This window comes from Ochotona curzoniae, unplaced genomic scaffold (assembly GCF_017591425.1).
Source record: "Ochotona curzoniae isolate NIBS_2020 unplaced genomic scaffold, NIBS_Ocur_1.0 scaffold_2453, whole genome shotgun sequence".
NCBI classification, from domain to species: Eukaryota; Metazoa; Chordata; class Mammalia; order Lagomorpha; family Ochotonidae; genus Ochotona; species Ochotona curzoniae.
In genome coordinates, this window is record NW_024467094.1 from 12030488 (window position 1) to 12043763 (window position 13276).

The 13276-nt window shown below is 44.4% G+C and overlaps 1 protein-coding gene across 3 annotated transcripts in view; it reads right to left on the reverse strand.

Moving 5' to 3' along the window:
• The window catches only part of VPS53 (VPS53 subunit of GARP complex), a 136107-nt gene that overhangs the window by 31112 nt on the left and 91719 nt on the right, over window positions 1–13276 (reverse strand). For all 3 annotated transcript variants that reach the window (XM_041000211.1, XM_041000210.1, XM_041000212.1), the window contains 4 exons: window positions 8907–9149; window positions 6931–7078; window positions 2777–2859; window positions 1918–1996 (listed from right to left, as the gene is read on the reverse strand). In XM_041000211.1, coding sequence (XP_040856145.1) covers window positions 1918–1996; window positions 2777–2859; window positions 6931–7078; window positions 8907–9149 — 553 coding nt within the window. The remainder of the gene's footprint in view (window positions 1–1917; window positions 1997–2776; window positions 2860–6930; window positions 7079–8906; window positions 9150–13276) is intronic.

Consider the following 13276-nt stretch of genomic DNA (forward strand, 5'->3'; position numbering starts at 1 on the left):
GGCTTGTTGATTTTCATCACATGGATCTCATTTTGCTAGAACTCCAGAAGACCCAGACAAAAATTAATGGTCTCCCAGATGCTGCCTGCCCAAGTCTGTGGTTTTCCTATGATATAAACAAAAGATTCTGAAGGTAGGGTCTCTGCTCATTCTTGCTGGTGTGGGTCTAGGGGGTGAGAAATGGATGGTGTGGAAGGCGGATTTTGAGGGAAATCCACCTAATGAACTGACAGTTTGTGTAAGCAACACCTGCAGTGCTAAGCTTCCTTTGTTATTGTACTGACTAAAAAAAAAAATTCCACTCTTGTTTTGGTAGATGAAATTTGTTCACCAGCTGCATTCCAATGTACAACGTGTGGCAGTTCAGGAGAGATGGCAGCTGGAACACATCACATGCAGGATGTAGGGAACGCTCCCCGGCAGCTAACGGGATAATCAGAGCCTATAAAATGAACCCTGAGAGCCATGTTCCTTTAAGAAAACGGATTAGCTTCAATTTGCCTGTCAGAGCGTACTGCTTATAAACACTGGGAACACTGGAAATATACATTGGGAAACTGAAGGGTGAAAGCCTCTGTCTTTTGGAGAGAAACTGCATGACAGTGGTTACTGCAGTGCTTCTCCCTTCGCTTCACCAAACTCCAAAGCCTAGGCATTAGCTTCAGTCCCATTGTTCTTAAATATTTATAATCTATGGCAGAAACCAAGTGCAGGCCAAATGTCTGTTCAGCCAACCTTGGGACATGGCCACTCCTCCTGACAAGAGGAAAAGACAAGTGATATTTCTTGAGCACTTACTACAGGACTGGCACCAGATCAGCTGTTCTATGCAAGTTCTGTCCTCACAACAATTTTGGGAGGCGGATAGCCACAAAAGTCACCCCCAGAGGAGAGAGCCTGGGCCTATTCAGGTTAAGTCATTAGGTCGACATCCACAAAGGAAACACTGCAAGAGTTAATTTGTCTGACTCAAAGTCAAGTTTCTTTGCATTGCCCTGTGTTGCTGGCCTGTATGCCTCAAAATGGTCCCTTCTCCAGAACGTGCATGAATGTCACAGAAGTTTCTGACTCTGGAGTTGGCCCTGGCAGGCATTTTCCATAAAGGAACAGACGGCAAACATTTTAGGTTTTGTGAGTGATATGGTCTCCCTGTTATTGTTCAGCTCCACCACTGTGGCACAAAAGCAGCTGCAGGTAATATGCAAATGAGCAAAAATGGCTGTGTTCTTTTAAAAGAGATCAGGCGTGTTCAGGGTGGTATGGCCGTAGACGGCTGTGTTCTTTTAAAAGCTTACGAACATTAGGAGCATTTGGCGTACTGGCTATAAGGAAGTTTCATGTTGTTCTGGCTTAGAAAGCAATAAATAATTGGCTATTTCCAACTTTAACACACATGGGAATCTTCTATATTCAAAACAATAAGAGGGTGGTGTCAAGATTTGATCCATGCACTTAAATAATTAACATTCTTCTGAGAGGAAGGAAAAGCACAGGAGGCGGAAGCCAAAAAACAGCAACTGAGGTAGCACGGGGTCACTGCTGCCAAAGGAGGGGTGCTGAGGGCGAAGGCCCACGGGCTGTGGCGATAGAAAGCCAGGGCTGACAATTAGCAAGTCATTCTGCACTGGCGCCAATGCTCAGAGTTAGAAAAACCTCTCAGTCGGCAAAAATAAATGAGTCAGGAGTGACCACGAGAAGGTTTTGAGCCTGTGTCAGATTTTAATCAAAGACAACATCTCCTGCAGACTCCCTAAAGACATATACCCTCAAGGAGGGACAAGTAACTGACAAAAGTATGAGAAAGAGCTGAGTCCCTCAGGGAACTCTCCAGGGTCTTTCCATTCTCCTTTCAGCTGAACAGCGTGGGGGAGGGAGGTGCCTGAGGGTCTGGCCTGGAGTCCTTTCCTGAGACCTTACCTTGCTCATGGCAGTCAGGGCAGGATCACAAGCAGCATCAAGGTCCTGAACCAGCAGCTGAATGCTGCTGGAGATGACACTGCAAACCAAACAGAGGAGTGTAGTCACCACTGGGGAAAAAATGATTATCTCATGACTGATGCAGCTCCTTCAAGTGTAAAAGTGAGACACATCACTTCATCATGAAAATGCTTTGACTAACAGCACTGGGAAAGCAGCCTGGCTTCTAGCTGCACGTCATGACCGGGTTCAGGAATCAAGTTTTCCATGCCAACCTCTTTGACTGTAACTTCAAAAATCTCTCTACAGTCTCCTTTAAGGTATCTGTTTATGTCAGAAAAAAAGAGAAAAAGTAAGAAAGCAGGAAGAAGTGAACCAAGAATTTTTATGTTTCTTAAATGAAGTAGTTGATGTAAAAGCAAAGGCTTGGGTCCAGTCTTGTTTAATGGCAGCAGCAGAACTGACCTCAGCAAAGATACAGCACCGTGGAAAGAAACACTGGGGTGGTGTCACTGTGTGACCTTCTTAGACATGTGCATGCACACACAACAGCCTGGAGGATGCACATGGCCCTCTGTGGGTACAGGCTGGGGGTCCAGTGGGGACCTGGACCCTGACTTTCCACAGGGACGGCCATGGGGGGATTTGTCCTGATTGTTCTCAATGGTAGTGCAGGGAAGTACAGACGACTGTACGTGGGCAGGCAGAGTGAGGGGGGCAGCCGCAGCACTCCTGAAGCTGGTTCTCAGTGGTTGGTGCAGAACAAGCCGCTTTACAGAGACTAGAGTCAGCAGCTTGAGCCGCACTACGCCCTCGAGCACAGAGCGCAAGTCACGGCAGTCAAGTGCAAGATACCTACGTGCTGAATGTGTCCATCTCTCCAGTCAGGTTGATTCGCTCGGTCAGACTTACATCAACTTTTTCTTTGAGTTTTTCTTCTAGCTGTTGGGAGATGAGAGAGAAACATGTTTAATGATTACTGAAAGAAATAAAATAATCATCATAACTGTTAACACTGAGTTTGACAAGCAGGTTTGATTCTAGACCTTTCATTTTTTTAAAGATTTATTTTATTTTTATTGGAAAATCAGATATACAGAGAGGAGGAGATACAGAGAGGAAGATCTTCCATCTGTTGGTTCACTCCCCAGGCAGCCACAATGGCCAGAGCTGAGCCAATCTGAAGCCAGGAGCCTGGAGCTTCTTTGGGGTCTCCCATGTGGGTGCAGAGTCCCAAGGCTTTCCTTGACTGCTTTCCCAGGCCACAAGCAGGGAGCCAGATGGGAAGTGGGGCCACTGGGATTAGAGCCAGCACCCATATGGGATCCCAGCACATGCAAGATGAGGACTTTAACCACTAGGCTACACGCTTGGCCCAACCATTCCTTATTTACTCACGTGATTTCCACAACTCTAGGAGGAAGATTCTATTTTTATCCCCATTTGGTACATGGGGAAGGGGGGAAGCTGCCCACTTAAGACACCAAGTGAGGGCCAGGAATCGAACTGCTTCCACAATCTGCATCTCTGAGAGCTGTGTCATACTAGTTTACAATGACCCCCACACTAGCTAGCATTAATTCTAGCATTAATTCTGAAATGATCCAGATTTTAAGATATTCGCTGATCCATAAACTACAGACTTGTCCTCAGTGAGCGATAGTATGAGGGAATCACCTAGTTACTACATGTTGGAGATAACGGAGAAACAGAAGAAATATGGTTCCTGTCCTCATTAGCCTAGAGTCTGCTAGGACAGAAACAGCCAACATGCTCCCCAGAGTCTCCAAGAAAAATATAATTGACCAGAAACTGTGAATATCCGAAATCATCCCTGTGAACTGGTTGACCTAGCACTTCTAAATCTTAGACAAACTCTAAAAATAACAAACATTTTATCTTAAATTTTAACATGCTCTTAAGGGATACATAAATCAATGTAATCTTTTTAGTAAAAAAGCCAAAAATTTAAATACACTCACTCTTCAAACAGGCATTTTGACATCTAGAAATGCATTTTAATGAAATAGTGCTGGGGCCAGGCTTCAGTCACACAGGCCTCTTCAGTTCCTAGGAGACCACCAGGCCCCTCTCTTCAATGCCTCTGGGCTGCACACTTCCTACCACCTCCCTCAGAAATGCTCACCCGGCTTAGCAGCCCTGTTGCCTTGCCTCGCCTGCACTTCCCAGACCCTCTAGTCCTCAAGTGGTGGTGGTCTTCTCTACCTTGGTGTCAGCTCCTAACAGAGGTTTCCGCCCCCTTGACCACACTTCTTCAGAAAACAAACCCCTTCCTCTTACATAGCAACACCTATTAACTCTGTAATCCACCTTAGGTTACTTATTCATGACCTGGCTTGCTTAATTCTTTCATGAAACAAAGGAACTTGACTACTCTGCCCATCCTTGTTCATTAACACCAACCATGTCACCTGCTTACAAAACTGCTTAATAAAGAAAGAGAAGGCTGGAGTAATACCGACAAGGAAAAGCGTTCACAGTTTAGGTAAAAACAAAACGAAGTGATTTTGTTGCAGGAAGATATGCAGGGCTGGGGCTCATTTTTATTTAAAAAGATACAACAGGGGCCCGTGTTGTGGCACAGGGGGTAAAGTGGATGCCTGTGAAGCCTGCACTCCATATGGGCAGCTGTTCCACTTCCCGATTCACCTCCTCGGCCATGGCCTGGGAGAGCCATGGAAGCTGAACCAAGTATTTGGACCCCGCCACCCTCACAGTGTCTTCACTCGGCCTTCCTTTGTGTGCTCCATCTCTCTCTCATTTTTATTTATTTATTTATTTTATGTAAGTCAGATATACAGAGAGGAGGAGAGACACAGAGGAAGCTCTTTCGTCAGATGATTCACTTCCCAAGTGACAACAATGGCTGGAGCAGAGCCAATCTGAAGCCAGGAGCCAGGAACTTCTTCCAGGTCTCCCATGTGGGTGCAGGGTTCCAAGGCTTTGGGCCATCGTTGACTGCTTTCCCAGGCCACAAGCAGGGAGCTGGATTAGAATCGGCGCCCATATGGGATCACGATGCGTGCAAGGTGAGGACCTTTAGCTGCTGGCCACTGCGCTGGGCCCTCTCCCTCATTTTTAATGACATCACCCACTGGATTAGGGTCTATCCTAAATCCAGAATTATGTCATCTTGAGATATTTCTTTACATTTGCAAATGCCATGTTTTCTTAAATAGGGTCACATTTATCAAATATGGACCAGAGGTGAGGACGCGGATATATTTTGAGAGAGATTTCAAGCAATGGCAGCTCTTGAGTCCTTTTGAGATAACACACTAATAGTCTGTGATACTTCCCCTCCTTTTGGGTGACATTTCAGGTTCATCCTGAACATTTCCCGCTCAGAACTGGAACTGGCAGTTTCTCTAGGAATCCTGGTTCCTTTTAGCGAAAAATGGTGAGATAATAATCTAGATGTAAGAATGCATTTACTTTCATAATAAGGAAAAACTTTTTATTAAATAAAAATGTCACCTATAAGTCATCAAAACCAGTTTCTGCTCTGCTCATATTTCTAGAATTTTAAAAGTCTGCTCTATATAGGCAATGTAACATATTTAACATGTTCAAAATATCTATATTCAAAAGATCTTATTTGTAAATGTATTTAGTAAAGCAAAAATTTGAGAAAAAACAATGATCAGGAACAGTGTTAAGTAACACAACATAGTCCCTTCATGGAAGGTTACGTAGCTACAAATAAGGACAATAATAAAGACATTTTAACAACAGAAGAAACATCAATGCCAAGGTACCAACAACAATGAGAGAAAGCAAAATTGAGTTTAGGCTATAACATATAAAATTATGTTTAGGAAAAAGTATTGAAAGAGGCTGGCATGATGGCTCAATTGGCTCATTCTCAGCCTATGAGCACCAGGATCCCATATGGGCACCAGTTCATGTCCCAGTTGTTCCACTTCCCATCCAGCTCCCTGTTTATGGATTGGGGAAGCAATGGGCAATGGTCCAAAGCCTTGGGATTCTACACCCACAGGAGCCCTGGAGCAGGCTTCTGTCTCACAGCTTCAGACCAGCTCAGCTCCAACCGCTGTAGCCAACTGGGAGGTGAACCAATGGGTAGAAGATCTTTCTCTCTATAAATCTGTCTTTCTAATAAAAATAAATGATTCTTTCAAGGAAAAATAATCAAAAGAAATACCTCAAATTGCTAATCTAATTACTTGAGGGTCCTGGGATTAAAAGTGATTATTTTGATTATTTGTTTGTACTATGCTTTTTTTTAAAAAAAAGATTTTTTATTTTTATTGAAAAGGCAGATTTACTTATAGAGAGGAGGAAAGAGATAAAGATACTCTATCTGTTGGTTCACTTCCCAAATGACCACAGTGCTAGAACTCAGCTGAGTCAAAGCCAGGAAGTTCCTCCAGGTCTCCCTGAGGCCAATGTGAAAAGGAATAGCTGCATGGAAAAGTTACTCTGGATTTTCTTTCGGCTACATCAGTGTGTTGAACTACTGCCATTTGGGCACTCCAGCAGAGGCATCACCCTTTCCTGTTTCATAGTTCCTGAACGTCAGCATCCCAAATAAGACAGTCAGCATCCCCAAAAGAGCCCACAGGGTTTTTCTGCTTAGCTTAGTAACACTTCTGAGGATGGAAGAACAGCTCCTGACTTCTCACCACCAGAGCCTGGGTCCTAGTGCCACAAAGTATGCCCTTTGCTTTCCTCTTAGGGGAGGAGGCACCACTGACCCACTCTCAAGAGACATGCTCAAGTGGCTTATGCAGCTCTGGGGAGGAGACCAGTAAGACTTCCTTGCCTAATCTCCTTTGAACAAGGACCCTTCTGTAAGCTGGTTGCCTGGGTAGGCTTCTGGATGTTCAGTGAGTTTTCCTCTGTGGAAGGCCACAGGGTCTGCCCAAAGCTGTATGTGGCCTTGTTAGGGTATGGACTTCCTGACTGGGCAGTGTGGCCCCAGAAAGTTCAGGAAAAGGAGGTGGTGTATGAGCAGCCAGGATGGCTCACCTGCTGGGTGGTGGCCAGACAGTACTCTGCTGTGCTCAGGATGCTGCAGATGAGGCAGAGTTCCTCGACAGTGAACTTGGCTACTTCCGACCCCTCCTTTTCCTTGAGGAGGCTGCTGATGGTCAGCCCTCCGCTGCTGGTTGTGGTTCTGAGGAGAGGGAACAGGAACTGGTCAGGCTGGCTGAAGCGGAAACTGCACACGTGAAGACAATGAAGAGGTGGGAGGAAAGGCTGGACATGGCTCCCACAAATCCACCAGACAATGAGTCCTTTTCTGACTGACCTTACCTTGGCTGTCATCTGTTAGGATTCTCTTACCAAAAAGGGAGAGGGGATTCCAAGTGTCAGCCAGTCATTAGTCACCCTGACCAGATGCTCTGATGATCACAGAGGGGCCACTTTAGCATGGCATTTTTGCTTTGTAGGACTCATCTGGGATCAGACAGCTCAGAGATGGTCCCCTAACTTGCACCAGTGAGAAAAATCCTATGTTGGAAGCTGTGTGCCAGGCTTGTGCATGAGTGAATGCTGAGACATTATTCTTCCCAAAGCCCTGATTTACTCAGGAAAGCAGTGTCTCATGTCGCCATGACTACATGTTCTCTGGGGCAGCCTCTCGTGCTCAGCCTCGGCTCCCAAGAGTCCTCTGAGGTGGTCACCATCACCCATTAGCATTGAGATGCTTTGAAACCCTTTGTGGGTTTCTTTCTCCTTGCCCCCTTTTCTGCGGATAGCCTCTTAATTAACAAAATCCCATCAGAGGACACTGCTGTCGGCTGGGAAACTGAGACACGTGGGGAAAGGCTTGCAGGATGATGTTAATGGAAAGCAGCAAGTGGGGTATACACATAAATGGGGTTACCCTAAGCAGTGTAACCCCATTTATGTCAAACAAACAAATGAAAGCACACACATCACATACATTGTATGTTAAAGATGAAAAGATATATGCCAAAAACTAAACAAGTTTTCTTGGATGGTGAGGTCACAGATTTTTATTTTCTTCATCATGCTTTTGTTTGTTTTCTAAGCTATCATGAACTTGTATTGTTTTAATAATTACTGTGAAATCACTAAAACTAAAAAAAATGTATATTTTTTTACTACAGTCAAAGGAGTTCCTACCAGTAAAATATATCTGTCATATCAAATCTGGAAATGATTTTATTCTTTTTCCACCAAATAATGTGCAACTCCTACAAATGACCCACGTTAGTGTCAATGACAGAAACCAATTTCAGAATTATTAAATTTAATGACTGGATAACTGCTAGAATCAAAAGCATTACTTTTAGGTCATCTTCCATGATAGTCAAAATTACTGTATAATCAGCTTGGGTCTAAAGCCTCAGTAAACTCATCCACTTATTTTAAGCAATAAGCAATGTAACAACAACATTCTAAATCGCAGAATGATGCAGTGGACATTCTGTTATTAGGATCTGTGCTATGTAATGCCCCTGTCCCCACCAAAGCCTACTACACCTTTGAACAACAGCCATGTCACGCAAGATGCAAACCTATGTTTAGAACTTAAGAAGGTACAGCATCTTCATGCCTCCCATCTAGCTAGCATTGCAGGGCACAACTTCACCAAGCGAGTAGCAAATGTAATTGCTGATGCTATATTAACAGTTACTTCTACCATCATTCCATTTCTTTTTTTTGGGCCATGACCTATAGTGGAATCCATGTCAATCAAGTACAATGTTAGTGGAGCTGAATCCCTTGAGTCCACTGAGGTAAGATTTGATCTATTCTGGCAGCCCATGTGGGCATTTCCGCTAATGGTCTTGATCAGCTGTGGAATGTCATTAGTGAGGAAATAGTTTCAGACCCTTGGGAGCTCAATCAGAGTGTTTCCCTCCTCTCAGTAGTTCAGTAAACAATTTCAGAGTGGATTTCCTTGAAGAGTCCATATTTAGGCAGACTTAGAACCTTACTTCACCACCCAGATCATGAGAGACAAGACTTACTTGGGCAGGTTGCCAGACAGAATTTTCCAGGCATATTCTCGCAGGTACTTCTGGAAAATGGTGGTCAGGGCAATCATTGGCTCCCCAGTACTGAGTTGAGAACACTGTACCATGCACTTCTTATAGTAGACAAAGAGGTCAGCACAGCTGGGGAGTACCGCACCCCCTTCATCAGTGTTGGGCTTGGGTAGTCCCTGGGCTTTGAAATCGGTCACAAACCGATCTATCAGTTCTCCGAGGTTTCTAGAAAGAACAACAACCGAAATGTCATCTTACTTCAAGCAGGCAAACGTGAACTACTGACAAGCAATTCTTCCTAATTGCTTTCTAAACTTGAAGTTGGAGCTAATTTCACCAATATCCACATTCATCACCATCACCCCTGCAATAAGAGTGGCAGTGAAGCACGGCAATGGTTTGCTGCTTTGTACTTCTCAGGGCATTTTATTACCACAGAGACCCAAATCCCTACAAAAGAGATGAAATCATTACTGATCCCTCTGGAAGAAGAGAAGAGTAAGACCTATGATATTTGTCACACAATTTGGTGGTAGAGCTGAGTCTAGAATCTCCCAGATTAGTACCATCTTGCCATTCCACTAGTGAAAGCCCTAAATGATAGCAGTGGTCATTTCCTGAACACTTACATTCTAGCAGGCATCAAGTCAGTGCTTTGCAAACACCATTTCACAGGATTTCATTTATCCTTCATAAATTAGTTTACAGTGTAGGTATTAGTCTCACTTTTACAAAGTTAAGCACAGAAAAGTTAAGTCCATTGCCCCAGGAAAAAGCACATGAAAGTGGGGGAGTCAGGATTTAAAACCAAGCAGTCTGGCTCTACGCCTGATGCTTTAAACTGCTCTACGGTCAGCAAATACTTGGGACATCACAAACCCAAATGTGTCCGAGACAGAGAGATGCCTAGACAAAGAGAAGCTGTAAAAACACGCAAAAAATTCAATGCTTTTCTTCTATAATGCAGATTTTTCTCAGAAATTTCAAAATCAAACATTCAAAAAAACCATTCCTGGGAGACCAGAGGGTTGGAGCAGCTTCTGATTTGCCCTCAGGTCACAGTGGTAACAAAGGGAATATTTTTTCTCCTTTTTCCACTGAAATATCCCTGAATGTGCCTTGGCCATACTGAGTCATTGCTACTCAGAATCCAGCAACGCCGTAGCAATTGTTCTCTGCACCGCTGTGCCGTGTGAACAACAGGAGAGGCCCCCTCCACTCTTGACATTTTGCATCTTTTTAGGTTTCTGTCTACGGCTACAGAAATCCAGCTGTGTTTTTAAAATGTATTTATATAATAGTCAAGAAGAAAAAGACAAGAACCACACACAGCATCAATTAGCAGGGATAGGAGAAAACTGACATTTTACTCCAAGGCTTTTGTTATTGAGGGTTTATTATATCCAGATGTGGCCACTCTGCCCTCATACAACTTCAGGCCTAGGCTGGGTCTTTGTGGCGACAGAAGGCAGGGAAGGAGCTCTTTCCTTCACCCTGCAGGGCCACCACCCCTACACTTTGCCATCTCTTCTTGCCTGAGGTTGCCACTGACCCCCCAAACTCTTCCTCAGCTGACCCCACGCTCTACCCCATGGCCACCATGCCTTCTCCCCACATCTCACCCTTCAGGTTCTGCTGAAGTCTCATACACAACTCCTCCCACGCCCATTCATTCTCTCTCTCAACTACCTATCATGCACTGACACTTGATTTTTTAAAAAGTCTATTAACTCACTGATTCATTCATTAAGCAGAGACAGAAAAAGCAGAAAGCAAATATTCTCATCAGTACTTCACTCCCCAAGTACCCACAATGGAAGGGGCTAAGCTGAGGTAGAAGTGGGGAGTCATAAATTCAATCTGTTTCCCATTCTGGTGGCAGAAACCCAGTGACATGAAACACCACTGCTGCCTTTCATGGTCTGCATGAGCAGGGAGCTGGAGTTAGGAATTAAACCCAGACACTCTGAAATGGGACAAGCAGATTTTGGTCACTGGGCCAAATGCTTGGCCCTGATCGTTGATTCTTTTAAACCTTAATTATACAACATAAGGATATCAAATATTGCAAAAAACATATAACCTTCTCCTAACCTGGGTTCACCAGAGGCAATGCAATTCACAATGGCTCTTTATCACTGACCTTTATCAGAATCCTTCTTTTTGAGGGGGAAAGATTTATTCATTTACTTGAAAGGCAAAACAACAGAATGAGGCAGGGGGGAGAAGGAGCATTAGAGAGAAGTTGAAGTGAGAGGGACACACAGGAAAAGAGAAGGAGGGAAGGGGATAAAGAGAGATAAGGACTCTTTCACCTTTTGGTTTGCTTCCTCATGACCCCAACAGCCAGCTCTGGGCCAGGCCAAAGCCAGGAGCCAATAACTTCATACTGATCTTTCACATGTGCAAGAAGGGGCCGAAATACTTAGGGCATCCTCAGTTGTTTTCCCAGGCACATAGGCAGCAAGCTGGATCAGAAGCAGAGAAGTCAGAACTCCAACTGGCACATAAGGGATGCCTGTGACATAAGCAGTACCTTAACACACTGCACCACCACATCAGCCCGCAAAATGTTTCCTAAGACAGCACTACAGCCAGCCACCTCTCATAACCCAAAGTTGGTACAAAAGGTGAAAGCTGCTTGCTTTACAGTAGAATCTTCCATTTCATGGCATGTTGCCACAAGTTTCCCTGAGTCACTTTTGCTCCCCTGGCCCACTGCTCATGCTGTGTGTGGAGCTAACTGTCATTCTGACACCATACATATTCAGTGGATCAACTTCCACACTGTGCTTCTAAGGGCTGGGCATGGAGGGGTGAGGAGGTGAAGAACAGGGAACAGAAGGCAAAGTTCTTGTGAGATTCTAATCTCCAAGCTGACAGCGCCATCCAAAACGGGAGCCAGAGATCTGAAGGGAATTTACTTTCATCACTCTTCTGTCCCCCAGAAGCTGGATACAGGCTCACCCTCTTTATGTTTCAAAGCCAACTCATGAGCAAGATTGTACAACTAGGAACAGATAAGATAAAGAAAATTCCCACTTCAAAAGGACTCAAATACCTACATTTTGTTGAACGTCTACTGGGTTATTTTTTTGGCATTATGAGATTGTCAAAGTCAGGGAAACCTTCTCTCCCTTGGTGCATTAGCAGGCTTTGATGTCACCTGCTAGAAAAGGTCAGCAATGTTCCCCAGAAAAGGGGAAGAGCCACCTCCATAGCAACGGGTAAAGTTCATGAGATTTTTTTTTTTTAAGATTTATTTATTTTTATTGAAAGTCAGATTTACAGAGAGAAGGAAAGACAGAGAGAAAAAGACCTTCCATCCACTGGTTCACCACCAACCCCCCAAGTGGCTGCAATGGCTGGAGCTAAACCAATCCAAAGCCAGGATCCAGAAGCTTCTTCCAGGTCTCCCACGCGGCACAGGGTCTCAAGGCTTTAGGTCATCCTTGACTGCTTTCCCAGGTCACAAGCAGGGAGCTGGGAAGTGGAGCACCTGGGATACGAACCAGCACCCTATGGGATCCTGGCACATGTAAGGGCCCTACTTTAGCTAGTAGGAAATCACTGGGTCCAGGTTCATGAGTTTTGAAAAGATGTTCTAATCAAATACGGAGCGAGAAATCACTCTGTGGAAGGGTTGTTGGGCTGTAAACATAAAATACGAATGGACTTGAACCTTGGCAAGATGTTTGTGTAGGACCATTGGAGAAAAGGATGAGTGACAAAAGAACAGGAATCACAAGGAGGTGGCTCTTACACCTCAAGGCAAGCACAATGAAGAAGAATTTATAAGACTTCAAGTCCTGGTCCAGTTGCCACAGGGATTAGGACCTAGTTCCTTAAGTGAGTGTTTGGTACATGGCGAAGCTACCACTTGGGGTTCCCACATCTTGTACTGGAGTACCTGGATTCAAGTCCCAGCATCTTGCTGATGTGCTTCCTGGTAAGTAGTGGGTTATGGCTCAAGCAGTTATGGTTAAATCCCTAACAACCAACAAGAGTTCTAGTTTGAGCTTCTGATGCCCAGGTCTAGTTGCTGCAAGCATCTAGGGGAGTGATGGAAAACTCTCTTTGTTTCTGCCTTTGCTTCCCAAACAAGTAAATGAAAATTAACAACAGTCCTGAGTAGAAGTAGAAGGCATTATTGCCTCCATTTTGTAGATGAAGAGACTAAGGTTCAGAGTATGAAGTTATCTGCTCAAGATCACAGAATTCATTGGAACTTCAGCCCAGGTCAGTCTGACTCTAAGCTATAACTAGTATACCATCCTTCGATTTCAAGTCTGTAAGGCATTACACACATAAATATTATCATAGTTCTATTTACTTTCTCCCCAGCTTGAAGA